Raw genomic sequence first — 12059 nt, forward strand, 5'->3', positions numbered from 1 at the left:
ATTTATATATATATAATAATGGATGCGATCATGCGAATGTGAACAATAAGTAACTATCTCTCATTTCTTTCTTGTATTTTTCCTAGGAAAATTGCATAAGTATCCCCAGCCTATGCCCAAAATCTCTAAGACACATCTAATCTTTACTAAGGTCCTATTACCCCCTAACTTATTTTATATATAATTTTCTACCCCTTTTCGGCCTACGTGGCACTATCTTGTGGGCCCAGCGCGTGTTGACAATTTTTTCAAGGATAGTGCCACGTTTAATAAATGATGTAACTTTACCTTTCTACCCTTATTTAATGTTTTCTTAAGTCAACTTTATTAATAAATGACGAGATTAATTAACTATTCTATCAAGGGTATAATAGGCAAAATATGGTAATTTATGCATAAATTTTATAAAATGACAAGTATTGTGGTCCAGCTATTTATAGAAAGGGATGACATATAAAATTGGACGGAGGGAGTAAATAGAGTAAAAAAAGAATTAAAATATTTCGTGCTTAACTAGGCATTAGGAGTACTTAGTTGCGGATTAAATACTGCTGACATTAATTATTAAATAAAACATTCTACTTTATTTCCAACGTAACAACTCGTTCACTGAAGTTTTCATCCCTGTCGAAGGTTAAAACTCCTTTTGTCTATTTGATTAGTGATACAGTGACAATTTATATGAACAAAGAATCATGATTCAAGGCTAAAATTGGAGTTGAGTTACATTCTTTACCATCCATAAATTGTTAATAGTTATATTGCCTAAACGGTAAATACATGATTTTTGACCGAATCAGAGGTTTACACCACATTTAGTGCATAAATTATATCTAAATTAGACATTTTGGTTGTATGTTATTTTAAAAGAGTTGGAAACAGGGGAAATGATAATTTTAGTCCCTGTGTTATTAGCTTGTTGTGATTTTGGCCCTTGTATTATTAGACTAATCCGTTTGTATTGACTTAAAAAAAAGTAGTTTTTAAATAAATAAATAAAAATTAAACTTAAATGACCTTCAAATAAAAAAAATAAAAAGGAGGGAGGGGACGACTTTTGATTTTCAACTCTTTAAAGTCATTTTAAACTTATTTTAAGTTAATTTTAATTTTGTCTTAACTTATTTTAAGTCATTTTTGAATTATTCTAAGTTATTTTTATATTTGTCAAACACTTCCAAAAATCAAAAATCAACTTTTGGAATGGCATAAGCGTTAATGGCTATCTAAACTATAGACACGCGATTTCAAACTAGGAAGAATAAGTAGATACGATAGAAATATTTATGTAATTACATAGTTTTTCCATAAAACAATCCCTTATCAATACATCACTTCAATTGGAAAAATCCTTTTCTCTTCTCTTTATTAAAAACCCCGTGGCATCCTTTTCTTTTTTCTTTAGAGATCCGTCTCCATACAACTTTCTTACCCGGAGACTATCACATCCAGTGTTTTCTTCTATTTCATTTTTGATGTTCACAGCTGAAACCACAAGTGAATCAGTGCACTCAAACAGTTCAATAAGTCGCAGTGTTGGAATATCGGCAAAGCTAGTAGGGATCTCCTTGAAGTAGTGACATTCTCTTATAACTAACTTCTCAAGCACGGGAAAGGATTCCTCTGAAGCTTTCCATTCTTCCATCCTCATAAAGTGTAATGCCAAGTATTTGAGTGCAGGGAACTTCACATTTGTGACGTCCCAACAATGGTACTCTATTTCCTCCCAATGAAATCCTCCCTCTAATGTCAGACTCTCAAGCTTCTTCAATCGTGCAATATTTAAAACCATTTCTTCTGTTATGAAACAGCCGCCAATGCACAATTCCTTAAGATTTGAAGGGAAGACAAAGTTGCTCTCCCAACCAACTGAATCCCAGAATCCCTGAGGGTTTATGACCAGATAAAGAGATTGAAGCCGAGTATGAACTTCCACTGCGGGAAACAAAGAACAACTAGGTAAATCGATAATGTGGAAGCATCTGAGTTCTTCAATATTCAGAAACCTCCTCCAAAACCTCGGGGTCCTATCATCCACGCGTATAACATGAGCGCGGAATGTCTTCAAGTTCTCTAGCATAGTTGTAGAAGATTCTTCAAAAGTTGCCCGATCATTGTCGTCCCATATCAAAGACAAGTTGTATATATCTAAGTGCCTTAGCTTCGTCATTTTCCAGATAGCTGCAAGCGAGGTCCTTAGAGAATTAGATGAACAAACCACTAGAGTTTGAAGATCGAGCAGGTGAGATATCCACTTGAAATCAAATTCTTGGACATAAATCTCAAGGTACCTCAAGTGAGTTAGAGATTGTACTGCACTAGGCCAAGAACTTGGAAGCTTTGCAAGCGGAAAATGCAACACCCGAACAAGTCTTAGTTTTACAAGTAAAGGTAAAGGATTTGATAGGTTCCATGTGTTGAACTTTGGATGAGCAATGAACTCCAAAGACGACATAGGACATTTACCAAAACAGTATGTTTTGTTGGTGGACTCAAGCATTGGAATTATATCCAATTGATATTCAGAATGATCTAATTGTTCAACAAGATCATCATGAATATAAATCCATAACCGTGATTCCATGGAATGCAAATGTTGATATGGATTGTATGGCACTGCGAGCTGCATATACTTGTCTTGTGTGAGTTTTCTCAAGCAGAACTCACGCACTACATCATGAAGTATGCAGTATTTTGTGTCACCATTAGCACTCCTCTTAGAGACCATAACTAAGCTTTTGTTAAGCAGATCATTCAAGCAAATTCTAGATGCTTCCTCCATATTCTCTGTGTCGACATTCAGTACAAACTCTTCAGCCATCTACAACTTCAACAAATTAGATACTAGAATCTCATGGTCTTCCGGAAACAATGCCATGTAAAGAAGGCAAGACTTTAAGTGACCTTCTAAATGGTCATAACTTGACTGTATCACCTTCATGCTCTGCTCTCCTAAAACATAAGAACTTAAATCATTTGCAACCTCCAGCCACAACCTGGACGCTTCCCTATCCTTTTCCCCAATAATCCGGCCAGCAACTAGGACAATGGCAAGAGGTAATCCCTTACAATGTTGGGCAACTTGTAGCGTTGCTCCCAACAGACTCGGTGGACAAGTCTCTCCTCGAAATACTTTTTTCAGCAATAATTCCCAACTCTCATCCCGTGTTAGAAATCTAAGAGGATAAGGATTACTATGGTGCTGAAGATGCTTAGCCACTTGTTCAATTCGAGTTGTTACCATTACCCTGCTTCCATTTTCACCCTTAGGGAAACATAAATCCAAATCTTCCCATGCCTTGACATCCCATATATCATCTAATACAATGAGGTATCTCCTGCCTATCAGACTCCTGCACAATATTTCAGGTCTGTCATCAGCCTCAATGAATTCGCTCTTACGTGTTGTTTGTTTAAGGATCTCACCCAACAACGTTCTCCTATCATATTCTTGAGAAACAGAACACCATACTTTAACATCAAAGTGATTAACAATAGAGGGAATGTTGTACACTTTCCTGGCCAAAGTTGTTTTGCCGAGTCCCGGCATTCCAAAGATTGATATAACGTCCAGCTTCTTTGTTCCTCGTGTCAATTTCTGCATTATACTTTCTGCATCTTTTTCAAAGCCCACAATTTCTTCATCAATTGATGGAAAACTACGTTGGATGGAACTCCCCGGAATCAATAGAGTTCCTTTTCCACAAGTCTCAACAACATCCATGTCAATTGGTTTGGTGTCTTTCACAATCCAACTGCCTTGAAGTTTATTGCCCTGTCACCTTTTCATAAAAGAAAACGAACTTTTAACAATATTCATACTCTAGAGAAAAAATCAAAACAAAAAATATAAAATGAAGTAATGCCACACAGAAAGAAAAAAAAAGTCTTATTTGAGGAAACAAGTGTAATTGATAGCCTATCGCACTGCAGACTTATTTGTAATAACCTCACTTGATTCAACAATATATTCAGCAATTACCTAGTGTCCAGAGAAGCCAGAGATGAGCTCAACATGGATATACAAGAGTTCCCTTCATTTCAGATGAAACATATGAACAATTTCTCTATTTCCCTTCACCATTATTATTCAGAATGCATTCATGATTTCCACAAGCATGCTACATCCATCAACCCCTTTTCTTTCCTTTGCATAAATTTGTAGCTTCAAACAACTATCTTTGCTACTAAAAACAGAGGTTCTTCCCACTGCGAATCAATAAGAAATTTGTGTTATCAAAACATGATTTTCCCATCCATTCCTCACTGAACCAGCTCACCGGAAAAATGCATGGAAGGAAATAGATTATCACTGAAATACTGGGAAGCTTCCTAACTTTTCCATGTAAAAACACTATTATTATTATTTTCTTTTCTTACCATTTCAATTAAAATATCTATGGGAATAACCCCTAAACATTTTCCAGTGGGAAATTTCAATGGGAAAATAGTGATTTTTCATTAGTGCTTTCTTTTGTTTCTAAACTTAAAACTAGTCCGGATTTAGAATTTGAAGATTATAATTGTCATTAATCTCAAATGAATACACAATATTAACTGATTCACAACTAAATATTTATCAAAATTCTAATACATATACATACGAGATATGAGCTAAAGCTATTGGGTTCCTATGAACCCGTAAATTAACCTTTGGATCCGGTATAAGCTTTCCTAATTCATCAATTTCTTGTTTGGTTGATTTTTTATATTTAATAGATCGGATTCCAAAAGAACAAAGATTTCTTGTTTTTTGTTTGGTATTGTTTGTCTCAATGAATCAGAAATAGTATCACTTCACTAGTAAAAGCTCAAAGGTTTTGAATTTTGGTTGTAAAAAAACTTTGTTGGATAAGCTAGAAACCAAATGACAAAAAAGTATGAATATTTGAACTTTGTTAGATGATTTTATAAAAATATGAATATTATACAAATGATCAGCAAGGAAATAGCAAAAGAAGAAATGGAAACCTAAATTTAAAAAAAAAACAATAAAATAAAATCTCACCTTCCGTTGTTAAGGGTGGCTACAGAGAGACCAGTTGCTCCAAAGGGTTGCCCTAAATTGATGGTAACAGAAATTTAAAAAATGACAAATAATTGTTGTGGGAAATATCAGCACGTAAATAAATAAAGCTTTTTCTATTTTTTTTTTGAGTGTTCACAATTAAATTTTTTTATTAGAATTTACTTCTTTTTTTTAAAAAATCATCTTTGTGTATTTATTAGAAATAAAATACGTAAATGTTTCCTTAATTTTTGAAGGAGAATAAGTTGATGAGAAAATTAAAAAATATTTTTCAGAAAATATTTTCTTTTATACTAAACACACCCTTTATGTATTATTTATTATTTTTCATCTCAATTCATGTGGTACCTCTTAAATTCTTAGAAACGAGTCTATTTTAATAGTAATTTTTTCTTCATAAAATATTTTAAGTTGGTAATTAATTTGACTATAGTATTTTCTACGCATTTTTCAAGTATATAAATTTTATTTAAAAAAATATGAAATTCTATATTCAAATTCATAGTCAAACTAAAATTGTTTGACGCTCAAAATTCAAATTGCATATAAATTGAGACATGTGTACGGTTGGTAGTATTTGTTGCATTTGGTATGTGGATTCTATCTTTTATTTTTGGGAAAAGGACATGATATACCGTTCAGCTTTGTCATTAAGAGCTGATATACATTCCGTTATGAAAGTGATTCATATATACCCTTACCGTTATACAAATGACTCTCATATACCCCTACCGTTACAAAATGAGCTCCCATATACCCTTTATCTAACGGAAATGAAAAAATTAGTTGTATTTTTTACTTTTATTTTTCTTTTAAATGATGTAAGGATATATATGATCCTTCTAGCAAAGTTCACGGTATATTTTAATTTTTTTCCATACATAAATTATTTTTCGATTTCTTTGATTATCATTATTTTAATTTCTTATTCTTATTCTTCTTCTTTTTTCATTCTTTAGTGTAAAGAAAATATTTAAAAAAAAATAAAAATTGTGGCTATATTAGAATTTAAAACTATTTTTTTCGGCTATATTATCAGACTGGCAATACTTGTGTTGTTCATAATATAATGCTGATTCACAAACTTCTGCCTTATTGGAAAAATTATGTTGATCACAAGTTACGACGGGGAGACATAATTTGTACAGTACAGAAGTGGAAATAGAGCAGGTTTTAAATACTACGTTTTATAACAACTTGGAGACAGTCAGTTCCTGCGATTTCTTCCACGTCTCTTTTGATATTCATAGCTTAAACCCCTAGAGAGTCGATGCAGTTAGTCAGTTGAATAAGTCTTAGAGTTGCAAAGCTAGGGGGGATCTCCTTGAAGTAGTGAGCAGATTCTATAGATAGCTCCTCAAGCACAGGAAAGGAATCATCTGAGGCTTTCCATTCATCTATCTGCATACTGAATAATGTCAAGTATTTAAGTGCAGGAAACTCAACATTTGTGATGTCCCAGCAATAGCCTCCACGTCTCGTCCAACGAAATCCCATCTCTAATCTGAGAGTTTCAAGCTTCTTCAATCTTGCAATGTTTAAAATCATTTCTTCTGTCAAGAAACAGCCAGCAAGGCACAGATGCCTAAGATTTGGAGGGAACACAAAATACCTCTCCCATCCATATGTATCCCAGAAAATATAGTCAGGTAACTGCACAAAAAGAGAACGAAGGTGAGTATGAACTTGCAGAAAGGGAAACAAGGAACAACTAGGTAAACCGTTAATGCAGAAGCTGAGCTCCTCAAGATTTGGAAACCTCCACCAGAACCTTGGATTCCTATTATCCAACAATATATGGCAAGTGTGAAAAGTCTTCATGTTCTCTAGCATAGTTGTTGAACATTCTTCAAAACTTCCTTCGTCATTGTCTTCCCATACCAAGGAAAAATGGCTTATTTTCACATGCCGTAACTTCCTCATTTCGTATAAAGTAGCAGCCCTTAGGTGTAAATCCTCAAAAATATTGGACCGGACCCGTAGAGTTTGGAGATCGTGTAGGTGTGATATCCACTTTAAATCAAATTGTTTGACATAAAGTGCAAGGTACCTCAACTGAGATAGCGATTGCATTGCAGTAGGCCATGAATTTGGCAATTCCACATCCATCAAATGCAATGCCCGAACATATCTTAATTTAACAACTAAATCTAAAGGATTTGAATATAGGTTGTTCCATATATTGAGTTTTGGATGAGCAATGAACTCCAAAGAATTTGTTTCCTTGAAATCGAGCATTGGAATCCTATCCAGCTGGTATTCAGAATGATCTAATTGTTTAACAAGATCATCATGAATATAAATGCATAACCGTGATTCCATGGAATGCAAATGTTGATATGGATTGTATGGCACTGCGAGCTGCATATACTTGTCTTCTGTGAGTTTTCTCAAGCAGAACTCACGCACTACATCATGAGGTGAGCAGTATTCTACATCACGATTAATTCTCATTCGGGAGACCATTACTAGGCTTCTGTTATGCAAATCACTCAAGCAAACTCGACATGCTTCCTCCATGTTCTCTGTTCCGGCATTCAATACAAACTCTTCAGCCATCCACAATTTCAGCAGATCGTCCACTGGAATCCTATGGTCTTCTGGAAACAATCCCATGTAAAGAAGGCAAGGTTTTAAGTGGTCTTCTAACTGGTCATAACTTGATTGTATTACCTTAATACTCTGCTCTTCGAAAGCAGGAGAACTTAAGTCATTTGCAACCTCAAGCCACAAGGACGCCTCCCTTCCCATTTTTGCAATAATTCCCGCAATCAGGACAACCACAATAGGCAATCCCTTGCAATGTTGGGCAACTTGTAACCCTGCTTCCAGTAGATCCGGGGGACAACTCTCTCCTCGAAATACCTTCTTCTCCAATAATTTCCAACTCTTTTTGGACGTTAGAAAGCTAAGAGAATAAGGATCACTATGGTGTTGAAGATGCTTAGCCACTTGTTCAATTCGTGTTGTAACCATTACTCTGCTTCCATACTTACCTTCAGGGAAACATATTCCTAAATTTTCCCATGCTTCAACATCCCAAATATCATCTAACACAATGAGCTATCTCCTGCCTATTAGAACCCTGCGCAACATGTCAGCTACATCATCATCCTCTTTGATATTGATCTTATCATTTGTAGCTTGTTTGAAAATCTCAACCATTAACGTTCTCGTATTATATGCTTGAGACACAGCACACCATTCTTTAACATCTCAAAGTGCTTAAAAATATAGGGATTGTTGCATACCTTTCTTGCCAAAGTTGTTTTACCTAGTCCGGGCATTCCAAAGATGGAGATAACATCCTGCTCCTTTGTTCCTCATGTCAATTTCTTCATTATTTTATCTGCATGTTTCTCAAAGCCGACAACTTCATCATCATCATAAATTGATGTAATAGTATGTTTGTTTGAAGGCTCTCCGGAAGAAAGAGTTCCTTTTTCACTAGTCTCAGCAAGCTCCATGGCTTGAGTCGTCACCTTTCATAAAAGAAATGAAAACAACATTATTTCATAATTTAGAGAAGAAGAAAAAAGATGAACCAAACAATTAATTTTAACAAAGTAATGTAATATGTAAAATCTTATGTGTCTAAAGGCCAGCAATATGAATACATTTCACCCTAAACCCCAAAATCTTTCTCCTCTCTCTCTCTCTATCATATGAATAGCAGCCATGACTGCTTCAGACAGACGCCAAGCCTAATACATGTTGTACATATATGCTTCGGCAATCTAGTGAGAAATCAATTTCTAAGCGTGTTGATTGTTTGGCAAGTCGAAGTAAATCTCTAGGTCTTGAAAATAGGTAGCAGGTAACAACTAATCCAGTAATTCAATCTAATACATCAATGGACATTGTTGGTGCAAATCCGTCTGAAGCTCTCTGGAGGGAAGAAGAATTTAAGTTAGTTGATTCTAATCTCACAAAGGACTGAATTCTGGTTCGGTCTGATTGAAGTGTGTAGTATGCGAACATGACAAAAATGGTAATGTTATGACTCCAACATTACATATCTCTAATCCTAAAATAGCTAAGATTATTCCGTGCTACTCAAATCCAATCCAATAATCAAGCAACTTGTCCCGAACCAAGTCCAACCCAATATCGATATCAAGGTCACACAAGTAGTTATTGAGCTGACAAGAGCTATTGGGCCGAAAGCAAGCAATAGGTCCAGTTTTATTTGGGATCCAGGCCCATTTACACTTTGTTAAAAAGGACTAGGAGTTAGAAGAATGGGGATGAAAAATTATTATGTGAAGCTTTGGCTTTCTGATCCTCTCATCTCCTTTCTATGGTCTTGTATCTCATCCCTTTCTGGTTACGTCTTTCTCGATTTATCTCTCCTTAGTTAGTGTATTATTACTTTGTTGTGCGTATTCTACATTATAACTCGTATTCAGTGATTAATATATATAAGAGTGCTTCTGCTGGAATTGAGTTTGATACATTGGTGCTTTCATTGAGAGACTCTAATGACAGTGGTGGTATTAGATCGATTTAGCGGTGCTGGTAATCCGGAGGACTGGATTAATAGGGCAGAACGATATTTCACTTTTCTGGGCTTCTCTGAGGAATATTGGCTACCTCTTCCTTCCTTATATCTCGAAGGTGAGGCCCTCGAGTGGTTCCGTTGGTTGTTTCGCAACAAACAGTTTTTTGATTGGAATCATTTCAAGGAAAAATTAGCATTGCGTTTTCAGAAAGGACCTATACAGAGTCTTCTGGGGTGGATGCTCAAATTACCAGTATTCTCGCTTTGCTTCAGAAAATTGAGGACAAATATTCATTTACGTCTCAACAGGTTGTAGTAGAAGATACTGGGATTTGACTCCTACAGTCTTTAGCGGAGAGACGGCGTCTCCTTCGACCGAAGAAAACTCAAACCCTGTGGATTATATTGAGGGTCATCCAGCACTGTTAGATACGTTTATCCATGACCATTCAGGTCATGTGGACTATGTGTTCGATGAAATGTCTAATGGAGTTTTCACCAAAGAAGTGGCAGAAACTTCTCCCGCCTCTATCGTTGTAGCTGATTTGAACCATATTCAGTCGCCTAAGGAGTTCGACAAATGTTTTCACAGTTACTGCCCCATCGTAGTCGCAAAGGTGCAATCCGATACTCCATTCAAAAGGCTTGATGAAGAAGCATCAGATCCTAAACACAGTGAAGTCCAACTGCTCGATGAAGGTTCCCCAAAAGATATGTCAAAGAGGTATGTTATGCTAAGTCTCTGGATCGTGGCTTGAGTAAGCAGAAAATTGAATTTGAGACCTTTGACGACAAGTCTCTTGCTGAGTTTTCGTGGAGCCTGAGACAATTGAGAAGCTATATCTTTATGATTTTTTCTGGAGATCGAGGATAGCAGTCCACGAAGTAACATGCCTTCGGATGGATTGCTTGTTGTTGAGCATGGAAAGTTTAGTGATGAATTCAGTGCTCGCAATATTTTGTGTCAATTTTTATTTAATCATGGTGATATTGCCGCTATTCGTGGAACTGCAACATATCTTTGTATAAGTTTCAAGTTTAAGGGTCTCATAGGTGCAGTGAACACGAAGCCACCATTATTGTTGGGCTCTATTGGTACTTTTGGCTTCATTGTTTATGCTTACTCCGTCACTCAAGTGTGGGATCCCGGACAGCAAAGTGAAATTGTTCTTGAAAGTATTTTCCAGAACTAGAGAAAGGAGAAGAGAGGAGAAAAAGAAGAGAGAAATTATGTACTTGTTTTATTAACCAAAGAACTCAATCAGAGAAGGGAAAAAACAGCTTTTACAATTACATCTAAGCCTCTCTTATATAAAGTATTTTATGACCGTTTACTATCTAACTAATCTTGGAGTTAGTTATAGACTAACTACTTTTAGGAAATACTAACACTCTTTTTATTTACTCTCAACACCCCCCCTCAAGCTAGGAAGGGGAGAATATATCACACAATCCTAGCTTGGAATTAAGATAGTTATGTTGAACTCTAGTAAGCCCCTTAGTCAACATATCAGCTGGCTGTTCTTGTGTTGAAATGTAACTTGTAGTAATAATTCCTTGAAGTATTTTTTCTCTGATGAAATAGCAATCAACATCTATATGTTTTGTCCTCTCATGATAAACCGGATTTGCTGCTATTTGCATTGCAGACTTGCTATCACTGAAGACACTCACAGGGAGCGTTACCTCACTTCCAATTTCCTTTATCAAGCCTAGTATCCATACTAGTTCCGCTACAACAGCTGCAAGACTCCTGAACTCTGCTTCTGCAGAACTTCTGGAAACTGTAGTCTGTTTCTTTGACTTCCAAGATACTATTGAATCTCCCAGCTTCACAAAATAACCAGTTACAGACCTTCTAGTCTGTGGACAAGATGCCCAATCAGCATCACAATAAGCACTGATCTTTCCTTCTGAATTGCCAGACAAAAGAACTCCTAACCCTGGCTGATTTTTGACATACCTCACCACTCTAACTGCAGCTTCCATGTGTGACTTTTTAGGACATTGTAGAAACTGACTTAGAGTTTGTACACTAAATGCTATATCCGGTCTGGTCATTGTTAGATAGAGCAGTTTCCCAATTAACCTTTGGTATGCCCTTTGGTCAGTAAGAGGATCATCACCTGGTTTCATGTGCTTGACATGTTCATCAAACTGTCTTGAGGTGAGTTTCAGGTTATAGTCCATGGGAGCTCCAGCTGGCTTTGCTGCTCCTAACCCCAAGTCAGCCAATAGCTCTAATACATATCTTCTCTGATGTATCAGTATTCCTCTGTTAGATCTTGCAAACTCAATACCAAGGAAAAATTTTAATTCTCCTAAATCTTTCATCTTGAAAGCTTTTTGCAAAGTATTTTTGGTTTCCTCTATCAGTTTCAGACTATCACCAGTGACCAACATATCATCTACATATACTAATACAAGTATGACTCCTTCAGGCGTCCTCTTAATATACAAAGAGGGATCATATTGGCTTTGAACAAACCTGAACCTCAGCAAAACCTCTGACAGCTTTGTATTCCATTG

General features: G+C 36.0%; 2 protein-coding genes across 3 annotated transcripts; both read right to left on the minus strand.

Moving 5' to 3' along the window:
- Positions 1-1263: 1263 nt before the first annotated feature.
- Positions 1264-5083, minus strand: LOC107062386 (putative late blight resistance protein homolog R1C-3). Of its 2 annotated transcripts, XM_015312958.1 has the most exons (3): positions 5009-5083; positions 3983-4209; positions 1264-3782 (listed from the first exon to the last, which is right to left on the minus strand). In XM_015312958.1, exon 3 carries the CDS (start codon positions 2819-2821, stop codon positions 1337-1339), a length of 1485 nt encoding a protein of 494 aa, XP_015168444.1. In that variant the 5' UTR covers positions 2822-3782; positions 3983-4209; positions 5009-5083; the 3' UTR covers positions 1264-1336. The 2 variants fall into 2 exon arrangements, with proteins under 2 accessions (XP_015168444.1, XP_015168445.1); XM_015312959.1 differs by lacking the exon at positions 3983-4209.
- A 1197-nt stretch (positions 5084-6280) lies between these two features.
- On the minus strand, positions 6281-8005 carry LOC107062375 (putative late blight resistance protein homolog R1B-12). The gene has a single exon (XM_015312932.1). The coding sequence runs from the start codon at positions 8003-8005 to the stop codon at positions 6281-6283; it is 1725 nt and encodes a 574-aa protein (XP_015168418.1).
- Between the last annotated feature and the right edge of the window lie 4054 nt (positions 8006-12059).

Source organism: Solanum tuberosum, unplaced genomic scaffold, assembly GCF_000226075.1.
Source record: "Solanum tuberosum cultivar DM 1-3 516 R44 unplaced genomic scaffold, SolTub_3.0 scf00222, whole genome shotgun sequence".
Taxonomy (NCBI): domain Eukaryota; kingdom Viridiplantae; phylum Streptophyta; class Magnoliopsida; order Solanales; family Solanaceae; genus Solanum; species Solanum tuberosum.

What these genes read in the sequence shown, in the direction of transcription:
- LOC107062386 (XM_015312959.1), bottom strand. Translation starts at nt 2,821, where the DNA reads ATGGCTGAAGAGTTTGTACTGAATGTCGACACAGAGAATATGGAGGAA.
- LOC107062375 (XM_015312932.1), bottom strand. Translation starts at nt 8,005, where the DNA reads ATGGTTACAACACGAATTGAACAAGTGGCTAAGCATCTTCAACACCAT.